At 35.9% G+C, this 13,716-nt stretch overlaps 1 protein-coding gene across 3 annotated transcripts in view; it reads left to right on the forward strand.

The window, feature by feature from the left end:
* The window catches only part of GUCY1B1 (guanylate cyclase 1 soluble subunit beta 1), a 59,654-nt gene that overhangs the window by 33,020 nt on the left and 12,918 nt on the right, over window positions 1-13,716 (forward strand). For 2 of the 3 annotated variants that reach the window (XM_069785841.1, XM_069785856.1), the window contains 7 exons: window positions 59-175; window positions 1,005-1,138; window positions 1,954-2,151; window positions 3,998-4,235; window positions 5,084-5,224; window positions 6,336-6,490; window positions 6,804-6,930. In XM_069785841.1, coding sequence (XP_069641942.1) covers window positions 59-175; window positions 1,005-1,138; window positions 1,954-2,151; window positions 3,998-4,235; window positions 5,084-5,224; window positions 6,336-6,490; window positions 6,804-6,930 — 1,110 coding nt within the window. Of the gene's footprint in view, window positions 1-58; window positions 176-1,004; window positions 1,139-1,953; window positions 2,152-3,997; window positions 4,236-5,083; window positions 5,225-6,335; window positions 6,491-6,803; window positions 6,931-10,290; window positions 11,628-13,716 lie in introns of those variants that run through there. The other variant, XM_069785848.1, reaches the window with a different exon arrangement.

A 13,716-nucleotide genomic window follows, 5' to 3' on the forward strand; every position in this document is an offset into this window, starting at 1 on the left:
ATTATAAAACATAACAATCTATTTTTTTCCTTTTTTTTTTTTTTTTTTTTTATTCTAGCTGCAGCCGGGAAATTGCAGTCTGTTGTCAGTTTTCTCCTTGGTCCGGCCTCATATTGATATTAGTTTCCATGGGATCCTCTCACATATCAATACAGTCTTTGTGCTGAGGACCAAGGTAACTAGAGAATATTCACCTGGCTTTTCTTTAAGTAAGTATGCTTTGGAGAGATAAGAAGAAGTGCTGAAAGCTCAGAAGTCTTCGGAGAAAATTCTTTGCACAGTAGTACGCTCAGTTACTTTTGCATCTTGAGCCAAGAAAAAGTCACAGGCGTGAATTCATGTGTATCTGTTAAATAGAATGCTATATAGGCATGATGAAGTACGTATACTTCATGTCTGATGCTTTCTTTGTAAGGGGTCAACCCATTATATGGTGTTGTACCAAAGTAAATGTAGAAAGGCAATTACATATACTTTTGCTTCATAACAATATGGGAGACAAATATGAAATGTGTTCTTGCTTGGGCCCATACATTCACACACAGTTCTGTGTCCTTTTCTCTAAAGAGGGCAGGAGAGGAGGTGGGTGATATGAATGAATGTAGCATGTAGAGTAGCACCTACTACGTCAAAGAGGCTGTTTATTTATAGAAAACTGTACCTGAGAGAAAACAAGATATCTTAGATGTGCTCCCAGGCGCAGATAGATCTTCATAGAATAGGCAAGACTTTTGTCAAACTATTGTTAAGAAATGATACAGAAGAAAACAAGAAGTTATGAACATGAATATAAAGAAAGATACCATGCTTTATATCTTTGAGGCAGCAAATCACAGTACTAAAATATGGGTATGTTCAAGTGAGAAATTAATTGGGGTTTAATGTAGGCTGTAACTCTATTCCAGACATTCTGACTGCCTTCTTAGTGAAGGCACTTACGTATGTGGCCTGGTGCATAACACACATACCATTGTCCTTATATAATTGTGACTTTTGATCACTAGGAGGGGCTGTTGGATGTGGAAAAGCTGGAATGTGAAGATGAACTGACTGGCACCGAAATCAGCTGCTTACGCCTGAAAGGGCAAATGATCTACTTGCCTGAAGCAGACAGCATTCTCTTTCTTTGTTCGCCAAGGTACTTTAAACCTTAAGAGTTCTATAACGTTGATTTTCATTTTACAGTTACTAATTTTAAGAACATTTAGGGGAATAGTACTACAGAGATTAATTGGTTCAAGTAGTGATTTCATTGATTTTGAAGTGTTTATACTGAAAGAGGGAGGAGCATTTAAACATCGGAACATGGCTGATTATTAAATAATTCAATATAAACACCGGGATGCTCTGGCCCAGTTTGTACAAATGGGAATTCCTTATGATTCCGTGATTTTTGGCAAGTTTTGTCCTTTGTTTCTTACTCTGAGAGTGCTAAGAAATGCCACAATGATTTGGTTTCCTCTGTGGATTCATATATTTTTGCAGTAGTTTTAATGTAATAGAGCAGTGATGATTATAAAGAAGTGGTTGCAATGGGCGATTGAATGGAGGGCTTCTTAGCTAAGAGCGTGTTGAGCTAACACACCAGACTACACAGTTATGATATGTTAATCTCCTGTGTAAAAGGGAGAGAGTGGATGAAGATAGAAAGGGAAGAGGCTACCTTAACATAATCTCACTTTTATTTGTGTACTGAAGTATGTGTATTTGATATGTTCATGGAAGTCACCAGTGAGAATTCTGTATTTAAATGCAAAAATAGAGCCATGTGTTAACGTGAATGAACACAAATAAGGTATTTCATAGAAGGGGTATGTTGTACAGCTCATCACAAGTTCAGAAGCATAATCTTTCTTCTCTTATTCAGCAGCCTCTGCTGCTCATTTGAATTTTAAATGCTCGTTTGGCAAGTTTAATTGTACCGATATTGTTACATATTTCTCCACATTGCAGTGTGATGAACTTGGATGATTTAACCAGAAGAGGTTTATATCTGAGTGATATTCCATTGCATGATGCTACCCGTGATCTGGTTCTTTTGGGAGAGCAGTTCAGAGAGGAATATAAACTGACTCAAGAGCTTGAGATCCTCACTGACAGACTGCAGCACACACTGCGTGCACTGGAAGATGAAAAGAAAAAGACAGACACGTAAGAATCAAATCCTGATTTTGAGCTGAAACAGTCACATCAATATATTATTTATAGCTACCTTCTGCAAAAAATAACAGAATCTTGGAAGGAATATAAGAGATATTCAGGGCCGATAATTTTGGAGTCAAGAAAGAACATTTTACTTCAATGCCTCATAGGGTATTTCTTTATTTAGATTGTCAAATATCATCTGCAGTCTAGGCTGTTACAGGCACAGGTGTTTTGATGGCTCCTTCCCTGAGAAGGAAAGGTATGAGAAGTGAACTGATAATTCTTTTTGTTTTGTGAATTACCTAAACCAGTAGTTTTGCACATTTTCTTATATGCAGTCCCTGTAGCCAAGATTAATTTGATGAATGCCCAAATGCTACTATTTGACAGAGTTCTGTAAACCAGCTGTAGACCATTTTGTCTTTTTGGACTGCCATGCTCACAGGCTAATAGAACAGAAAAACATCTTATAAGCCTTGAAAATAGTCTATGTAAAGGTGAGGTTTTGCAATAGGCTAATGCTAGGAATTTGGTTTTATAGTTACCTGTAGTAACTTTTGGGGCTATCTAGATAATACAACTATCTAGATTTAAGTACATAATAATAAAGTATATGCATTGGGCCCCAAATCCATTTCTACAGGTAACTATAAAATCAAATTCATAGCATTAGTCTATGGCAGCTCAGCTCAAGGACTACTGGCAGGTAAATTAAACAAAAGTCTGTGTGACAAGCCATGTGGGGTTGATGGTTTTCTCTTGTTTATAAAACATAGTTCCCATCTCTGTAACAGAAGAATTTATTGTGGATTATGCTTGTTTAGTAGTAGAATTAACATTTGTTGTGCTATGAATTCTACTGACAGATTTTTTTTGTAGTAGTAATGGAAATTATTGAAAGGGATGAATGGAAGAGTCAGAGAGAAAAGAAGCCTAAAAAATACTTTTTCTATTCATTCCTGGTTACTTGCTTTATAAAGTCATTTTATCTTCAGGAATTCGAGCCTTCTTGGCAGCCGCTGGAACAGACAGTGTCAGTTACTATATCATGTGCCAAAAGTATTCACTAATTATAACTCATTGCAGTAGTGAACTTGCCAAAAATGCAACTAATGAGGGTTTGTGCAGGAGGCTGTGTACAAAATGATGCTTAAGATTGTGAAACAGTCAGAGATCTTCAGCTTGCCCACTTAGCTGTGTAAGGAGGGAAATATACCTTATGATGGCAGTTAGAAAGTTGAAGGAATATACATGAGAGTGGAGTGAAGCTCTGTGTGTGTGATTTGGATTTTATTTTTGCATAATTTCTAATATGAACAAGTCTTAGTATGTCATATAGACTATTAATTATAAAAACATGCAATAAACCCTAAAAGCATCATTCTCAACAGAAGAGGAAGCATTTAGCAATGCATGAGTTGATCAAGCGTGGAAAACTGTCTGATCTCTTCATGGCCTTTTTTGCAGATTTTATGGTTCTGTGAACAAAACTAGATTATATGAGCTGAGAATATGGCAGAAACTCTTAAGCAATAAGCAGAAATGATCCAAGACACTATTAACAGATCATGTCAGAAGAATTAGTAATATATCCCTCATTTTATTGGTAATTTAGGTCTATTAGTGTGTGTTTGAAATGTCATGGCTTTAAGTACACTGATGTAGATCAGTTCCTGTTTCCCAAATAACATATGGATCAGTAAACATCATCTTTTATATTGCTCTTTGACGATGCAAGTATGTAATAAACACTATGAGAGGTACTAAGTTAATATTTGAAGAGTGCTGGTGCAAAGACCTTTCTCCACATTCTTTCTGTTTTGCTTCTGCCTTTCTTTTCTTACACATTTAGATTACTGTACTCTGTTCTACCACCATCAGTGGCAAATGAACTGAGACACAAGCGTCCTGTTCCAGCTAAGCGGTATGACAATGTGACCATTCTTTTCAGTGGCATTGTTGGATTCAATGCCTTCTGTAGTAAACATGCCTCTGGAGAGGGAGCCATGAAGATTGTTAATCTTTTAAATGATCTTTACACGAGATTTGATATTCTGACTGATTCACGAAGGAATCCATTTGTTTATAAGGTAAGCAGAAGATTTTCAAAGTATTTAATCTGTGACTTTTCAATAATTTACTATCATGTCACTCTTTTCAATCCTTTGGATTTTAGTCTTTTTTAAAAAAATAGTTATGTTCTCAGTCTTTGTTCTCAGTCTCAGTGTTACCTGATATTACATAGCTAAAGAAGAGTATGTTGTTTATCTCTAAATGTATGAAGGAACATAAAGGGCTTAGTTCTCAGCATAATTTCTTCACAGTCACCCATTAGGTGGATATATAAATCTACTTCCACCTTTAGCAGTTGTGAACACTTACACAAGCAGTTTGTGGTTCTGCTGACCCTGTGCTTTAAGGTTTTCAGTCATATACCTGGGTCTCGTGGTTGTAAATTATAACTTATTATTCAGTTATTCAATGTGGATTTCATTCCGAGGTATGGTTGCAGATGCATCTGATAGCAGGTAGATAGGGAGAGAGAGATCCCATATATATGTACGTGTGTATGATTGTGTGTTTATACATATAAGATTCATTCCTAGCTTTTACTAGAAGTGAATTTTATGTCCTGTACCAAGTGAATCAAGGGTGTGAGTCAAAACAAATATAGTGCTCAGTTTCTACAGAAATTCAGAAGACCCCAAAAGAGAGGCTAAAATTCATTCAATCACAATGTCATTTTAATTTGTTGCATTGTGGGCATACAATAAATTCTCTTCAGTAACAAGCAGAGATGATGGGATTTAGGGTGATTTGAATGAAAGTGAAGGGAAACTATTTGAAAGGACAAGCAGTCTTGAAGGAAGCACGACGTCCATTCTAGTACTCTAAAGCCCATGATAATAAAGTAATTGAAAAATATGTATCTTGATAGGTGGAAACAGTGGGGGACAAGTATATGACAGTGAGTGGTCTACCAGAGCCTTGCATTCATCATGCACGATCTATCTGCCACCTGGCATTGGATATGATGGAAATAGCAGGCCAAGTTCAAGTAGATGGTGAGCCTGTACAGGTTAGTAAATGAGTGGGCTTGAATGAAGAGCCCATTCTTTGATATGATGATAATGCTTTGAAATATGATAATGCTCAAGTCCCAGTCAGTGCAAACTTTGTTATTGCTAGTTTTTGAGACTGATAGCTACAAATAATATGAAAAGTCACATGTAGATGTGACACATGCAGTTCCCAGACCTTAAAATCTAATATTGTGCTTAACCTTTTAAAGAAATACATTAGGTATGCATCATTTATGTCTGTTTTCCGATCAATTCAATCTAATCAACAAATTCCTATTGCGCATCAAGTACAATTTGTTAAGTCTTCTTCACCTCTATGAACAGAACAATAATATTCCTTCACTAATAGTTTTGATCATGCTTCAGATCCTCAGCATGAGAAAATATTGCATTAAAAAGAAAAGTACAGTTCCACAGGCAGTTATGGCAATGATTACTGGCAACCATGTATATTAGTGGAAATTCACTCATTGTGGGATTTTATGAAGATGTTGTGGTATTAATTCAGAACGGGGGAGGCTGCATTGACCTGTCCTCATCAGAAGGCTTTGAAAGAAAGCAAAATAAGTAATGAGTGTGATGCATATTTCTATTTACATGAATATTATTGGTCTAACACCTAGCTTAGATCTGTGTACTTCACTTTATCACTGGGCAAAGAAGTGAGAAGGTTTGATTTGGGGCTTTAGAATAACTGTACTGTGCTATAAGAATGAGCTTCTCCAAACCCCTGTCCTATCTCTTGAGCTTTTAAATGCAAAATGCCATGTTTCCTCTAAAAAACATCTTTTTTCTTGACCTACACCATTCATTTCTGTATCTTCTGAGTACTCATTAAACACAGCCCTGCAGAGTATGCCTCTCCCCTTTTTTTAATTTCACAGTACATAATAGCAGCATGGCTTGGTGCATGCTGGAAAAATACATATTTTGTTCATTCATGTGGGAGGACACAAAACACAAAATGCAAGGCTTTGAAGAAGCAGGAGTGGCACATTGGAGAAATAAACTCTAGTAGATAGAAATGGCATAATACCTGTATTTAGTCAGAAGCATCAGATCCGTTATGTTGATTTTGAATATTCAAACTTTATTTTTTCTCTAAAGATAACAATAGGAATCCATACTGGTGAGGTAGTCACAGGTGTCATAGGCCAAAGGATGCCACGTTACTGTCTCTTTGGAAATACTGTCAATCTAACAAGCAGAACAGAAACTACTGGAGAAAAGGGAAAGATCAATGTCTCTGAATATACTTACAGGTGGGTGATGCAATATTTTTATTGGTGTTGACATCTTAAAATAAATCACTTTGTCAGTATAACATCAGTGTATTTGGAGTTGAAAGTGACAGGACTCCTGCAACACTTTATTTAAGTACATGAGTTCTCATGAAACAGCATGGCAGACTGCATTATGATATACCATTATTGGTATGCAAATATAATAATGATCTAGAGATGGATTTGACTCTTTTATTAATTTGCTCACATCTGTAGCATGTTTAATATTTTTTATAGTGTGTGGCGTGCATGCATAGTGCATACATTTACATGTTTTCTCTTTCAATTTCAGGTGTCTTATGACACCAGAAAATTCAGATCCTCAGTTCCACCTGGAGTACAGGGGTCCAGTTTCTATGAAGGGTAAAAAAGAACCGATGCAGGTTTGGTTTTTGTCCAGAAAGAGTACAGAGACAGAGGTATGACTAAACAGAGTGTAATTTTTTTTTTTTTTAAACAAGGCATAAACATGACAAATTTAATTTAAACCACTGAGATCTATTTGCATCTGCAAAACTAAATGTTCCCTAGAAAAAATGAAGAGCTTTATACAAGACTATTTCATTAATGCATTTGCTATCTTGACAGCACATTAAGTGCTTGATTATTTGTCTTTGTAGTTTGTGCAGTCCCTGAAAGAATACTTTTGTATTTTAAAAAGTCCTTGAGGGAATGCCAAGTGTTTAAATATTTATATCTCCCTCTTCTTACAGATTTCTCCACTGTACTAGATTTTGCAATATAATGTCTGTTTCTGTTTAGCTGACATGTCTGGTTATCAGCACTTCAAAATTCACCATTTGCTTTATTACAGTGAGTGAATAAATGTGCCTTCAAATGTATAGGCAACAGCCCAGCAACTACTTGCAGGCAGGTTCACACCTGATGTGTGTGGTGGTCTGTTAACCCCACATGGATCTGCTTGTTCAGAGACTGTTGCATGATAGAGGTCTTGCTTTAGAAATATACAGGGTGAAAACTGTCTCTTCTAAATGACATATGAGCCTAAATCCTCTTCTCAAAATGATGTAGGGAAAAGCTCTTCAAGCACTGAGTGGTCTTTAAGCTTATGCCTCAGTTTCCAAAGTCTGGGCATGTATTAACCAAAGTCTCATTAAAAGCCAATAAGATCTAGACTCACAAGTATGATACAAACTTAGACACTTAATCAGGTTACAGTATGCCAGGTGATTTGCCATAGCTGAGCAGGTGCATACTTTCCACCCATTGCCAACAGGGAGAAAAAAAAGAGTAAAATTTACATAGCTTGAATTTTATCCTGAAGCAATACAAAAAGAAAGAGTTTTATGCTAATGTATTTAATCTTAAAAATACACCTGACTAAAATAATGAAAGTCATCAGTTACCTTGACTGAAATAATTCTTGTAAGTCACAGGCAATTAATTATGTGTCTGAATACTCATGTGCTTCTGAAAATGAAATTTAGGCTGTTAAACTGTTTGGGCTCTTCAGGAGATCTAATCCAGATTTATTACTACTGGTACCAAAGTATATGAATACTGACTTTTTAATGGTAACTCCCAGTATTAACCCCCAGTATTAAACTTCAGGGGAGAGCCTGTACTTTAACTCTTCTGAAGTCTGTATTTTAGTATGTATTACTTACAATAATAATCTGGGTGCCACTTTTGATAATACTTTTCTATTTGTATTCTGTATTGAGATTAACTATAATTTCATGTGGCTACCATTCTTTCAAATCTATAGTTGTATTTAAAATATATTTTAATTAAACACCTTTCACTTTTTTCTGCATTATAAATTATGTCCTATCATTTGTAGCAGGGCACATTGTGATTTTAAATGTAAAATTTCAGAGGGGTACTGAGTCAGGTGGGTATTTTCCTTGTTTCAGCCTCACCCATATTTAATACGAATATAGGGTTCAGATAGTTCAGAATTTTAAATATTGCAATTTCCATTTAGCGATCTTGTACAACAGTTGGTTTTGTTAATCCTCACAGCAATCCTGAGAGGTCCTTGCTGATACTATTATCTACTACTCTAGCTTTGTAGAGAGGGTCATGGGGGCAGGATTAAACCTGACAGAAAAATACTGTCAGCCTGATTTTCAGGAGCACTTAAGACTAACAGTTTAAGCATACTTAAAAAGTCTCTCTAATTTTTGTTAGTTTTTGTTAATTCTGAAATTCGGATACACGTGTAATTCTTATAGATAGAAGGACTTCTCCCGTCACAGGTACCTCTTCTAAATTGTAGTAAGTTTCGAAGGAGACTAGAAAGATACATTCATGTGATGATTTGAACAGATAATCATTTTGTCAGAGGTGATTTTGAAAAGTGAAAGAATATAATCCTCTAATCTTTTAATTCTTTTTCACTCCCTGCACAATTTCCACTGTCCATACACAAGATCCACTGAGTTTTACTACTTTAAGATTTTCTAAATTGTTTGCAGTTTCTCTTTGTCTTGTGAAGGTACTCTTCATGTTATTTCTGGCACTTTATAGGCTGTACATAATAGTTGTAATCCAAAAGCAGAAATCAGATAACCAACTTTTTATGTTTGATTACCTTAGAGTAATCGCTTTGCTTTAGGCAAGTGTGTAGTCTTGGTTTTCTTTTCAGCATCTTATTCTCTCTGACCTTTCAAACACATACATATGCTAATGTATTATCATGTGCAGTACCATTAATTTCAAGGGGACTGTTCATAACAATAAGTATGGCATGTTAACATGTATTCAGAAACTATATAGTAAATTTCCTGAAAGGTCACTCTAGAATATTGCAAGAAGTGGCTTATAGAAGTAAAAATGAAAATATTTCTTAAATCATCCTGAAGATATTTCTGCTGATTATTCTTTTACTGTGAAGTTTTCTACCTCCAAGATCTTTAAATCTAGGATTGATTCACATTAGTGATATATTCTCCTTTTCATTATATCCCTTAGAGAGTGGTTAGCTCAGCATTTGCAAATCTATCAGCATAATATTTACCCTGAAGCCCAGTAATTAATATATTGTGAGGAAAGAGGACAAAATACTTAGAGCTGGCATAAAGATGTGAAACCAAGGCTTAAAATATGCTGTCTCTCTGCTAGGCCTGTAGAAAATTATAGGGTCGGAGCTGCTCAGTGTACCTCAAACTTGGTTCCTAAGGTGGCGTCTGCAATATCAGTCACCATGAGCAGTAGTTACTTCTGAGAAAGACCTGATTTGGTTTGGAGTGCTGCTCCTTTACTTTTGTCCGCTTAAGATACCTCTTCCATGATACCATTACAGCAAAAATTATAATTGAATGAGAAATATACATAGAACAAAAGCAACTGTGACCAATTACTCATTTTGCATCTGCTTGTTTGCATGTTATGGGATTAATTATTACCATCATTATTATTTTAACAGAGGTTCAGCTGCAGCTTCTCTCTTGAGAAACAGATTTGTTGTAAAAAATAAAGCTTGCAGAGAGCCTCAGATGTCTGACTGCAATTTCCATCATTCCCCACTTTCAAATAGCTTTCTCTTCTGTCCTGTCCCCACACTACTGATGGGAAGAAGTTAAAGTATCTCAGTCAGAGCTGGTAGTTCATCAGGGAATGTAGGAATTGTACGTTCCTACATACAACACATACAAAAGAAATACGTGTGTTACATATGCTGTGTTTAATTATTTTTATTATGTACTGATATTGGTTGCAAGTTGTAAAATGTATTTTGTCACTGCATTGACCCACTATGTTGTTGCTTCAAAGAAAATCCCTTACTTCTCAAATTCTACTTGCATGCACTCAAGGAAACAAAGCAAGATGCTTTCTGAGCTGAGGGAAGAGGAAGAGGACGCTGGATAGGGTGCAATACTGTCCCCAAAATAGGGTGCCAGGCAGTAAGGTTGAGTTATGGATGTTAGTTCACATCATATCTCCCATTGCCATGTGCAGTACCATTCATTGTCTTTTGCCCTACTCCTGTAGTCATACTCACCATTTTTCTCCAGGCTCGCTTGCTTTTTTTTTGTCCTTAATGTTTGGTATTGTTGTATCTCTGCTATGAGCATGTATTTCAAGCTTTCCTTTTTTTGATACGCATTTTTGCACATCAGTCATGTGGCTCTTCCTACCACCAGATAATATTGAATAAAATTTTGTAGTATGCATGCCATAACTAACCACTTCAATCTAATGCTTCACATCTTCATCTTCATCTCTGAAGTATAGTGGTTACGTTAATCAGTGACATTTCTGGAAAGACAGGTGTTTCAGTTGTTGGGCAGAGCAATGAACATAAAGAACTATTTTTAAAAATACCTACAGCAGCATTATGAAAATTATTGTATAAATGTGGCTTATCAGATATAGTTCTGCTATTACCATGCTTCCCATTCATTTCGTGAATAACACTTGATGCACTGTAAATTCCTGGTTAGAAAAAGGTTCCTCTTTCGATATCACCCTGCATTTTCCCTTTGTAGACACTATGTAAACATTTCTATATTGAAAGGGGGCAGTTGTTTGTCTGATACTGCCATTTGAAGCATGTGCCAATGTACTTCTACTGAAATGCTGTTCACTTGCAATGTATTTCTCATTAATTTATATTAACTAAATTAAGTTGTCTTGTTAATAATAGATTGCTGGACAATTTTAGACCATCTGTAGTGCTTTGATTCTTTTCTGATGGTGCCCCCAGCCCCCAGAATTTAAAGGCATGCTGCCAGGACATGGCTGTCATGGTTGCCTTTTGGTTTGGTCTGTCTAATTTTCAGAAATGATCTTATTTTATTCCTTGGGAGGACCTGATAATATTCTAGGCATCATGGCATATTTAAGGGATGTAAAGCTTATAAGGGGACATAGTGTCTTTTATCAGCTGATACAGTTACTAAAAGCGGAAAAGGTTTCAGATGCGTAGACCTTTAGTAACTTCAACATACAGTGCATTTTTATGTGAATAATACCTGTTCTTGTATGACTGATAATTTCTGAATATTTGCATTACAAAATAGGATAGTGCAATTACTTTGTGTACAAAAATTGTCTATATCTAGTATACCTTATCAGCACAGAATATATATGTATAAATGCTTCACGTTAATGTGCAAAAGAAATTGCAATAAATTATTTTTTCCACTGACTTACAGAAATTTTGGGATTTTCTTCTTGGTGAAAGCTGTATTTCATTGTTTGATACAAAACAAGTATGTTCTCCATTCCATAATTTGAAGTCCAAGTTTAAATAATTTATCAAGTCATTGTTCCAATGTTTGCAAGTGTCCAAGAGTCTCCCACATTCAGGTTAATGGATCACATCCTCAGATTAAAGTAGTGTTCAAAATGTGTAGACTAATGCTCCAAAAATAGTAGACGAGGTCACAAAAATGCGTGCATTCCTTTGAAACTCTTGGACAATATTTGACAATCAAAAATTATTAGCCGTCCACTTTGAGCAGGATGTACATTACCAACCAAAGCTTTAGGAATGGGAAATGAAGAGAGGAAGCCACATACATTCCTTTCCATCATCTCACTGTCGGACAGCAGCGCATCCCAGCACTCTGAGAGATTGCTCTCGATCTAATAGATGGACAACAGCAATTTGCATTTAAAGTTGAACAAGTTTACCAAAACTTTAATAGTGACTCCTAAAGACATAGGATTTGTGACGGCTAAGGTTGTGCATTGACATAATTCATGCAAATGGGTGTGAAGTAACTGAAGTTTCTGTATTACTCTTCAAGCTGATGGAAGATGCCATGTCAGAAAACTCATATAATGCTCTGAGTTTATATTTTACCTTCTTAATAATTTCAAAATATTAAAGCTACTGTTAAGCTACTCTGTAACATAATCAATTTCTTAAAGCACTAGAATAATAGCTCATATATTATGTTCATATAAGAGCTTTTTATCTCAAGGAAACCTGTACGATTTAGGCACTTAACCACTTTTATTACTAAAACTGGTCTTCACTGAAATGCGGCATTCAGCTACTAAAATTATACTTCAGTTAGATACTACTCTCAGATAACAGTTAAAAACTTCTGCAGTTGTATAGTTCTTTTATGTGTGCTCTATTGCATCTTTTATTTAACTATAGTCGTTTACTTTTTCAATAGAAGCTCTCTAGCTAAAACATGAGGCAGAGTAATTACCAAAGTCTGTTTCAAAGGTATTTACAAATGCACCTGTTTTATTTTCATATTTTCTGTAAAAAAGTTGAAACGAGGAAAAGGAATGGGAAAGCAGCAATGAAATTGCAAATTATGGAATGCTTAGCTGTTTGTAATCTTCTGGATCACATGCTTTCCTTTGAATTCAGATATGCAAAAGAATTTAGGTTTCTGTGGTATTATTAACTAAGGCTGTGGCCGTGCAGGCGACTCTGCTACTCTACTGCTATCTTAAATTTGGCACTGCAGTTGGCTTCTGTAATGCAAGGCTGAGTAGTCTGATTGTTGCTAGTGTTTCATGGATAATATACTCCCTTTTTTGAAAGAGTCTCACTTCAATACTATACATATATTGTCACATACTGTAATACGGTTATTCAGTGCATTTCCAGAGCCATCGTATATTAAAAAAAAAAAAAAAAAAAAAAAAAAGTTGGGTCATCACATTGTAGCAGTGTGAGAAATTCAGGAGAATTTGGTACTTATGTTCTCCAGACAGTCATCAGGCAGTCAGCATAGTGGTACAAATGCGAGCTTATGGGTTATTGTAAATGAATTCTGTCAGTCACTGTGTTGGCTTATCATCTCCAAGTAAAGGGATGTTATTGAACAGTCCGGTTTTATTTGAGTACCAGGGACACACAGAGGGTCAATGTTGTTATTTTTCAATTAACAGGATCCTTTCTTTCCTGGGGGAGAGTCTGAAACTGTTGTCATTGCATGCCCCTACCTGGCAATGAGGGGGGAACAAATAATAAGCCAGTAAACAGAGCCATGCTAGTCTAATTGTAAAGAAAAAGTGGTTCCATTCCCCAATCTATAGCTGCACATACAAGGCACTATTTTTTTTCTCTACTGTTCTTCAGACTTCTGGCTGGCTTTGGGTGACAGTTGTGGAAAAACTGCAACAATACGTGCTGTATCCACCAATTCACTCTTTGTTTGTTACTAGCAGGAAAAGGTTAATGTTCATTTTCATCATAATGGTCAATGGGTCTTTCTGCCAATGTGGCTGTTTTGGAGATAACGACGACCAGGGAATGTAAGAACAAT

The sequence above is a fragment of the Haliaeetus albicilla genome, chromosome 1, assembly GCF_947461875.1.
Source record: "Haliaeetus albicilla chromosome 1, bHalAlb1.1, whole genome shotgun sequence".
NCBI lineage: Eukaryota > Metazoa > Chordata > Aves > Accipitriformes > Accipitridae > Haliaeetus > Haliaeetus albicilla.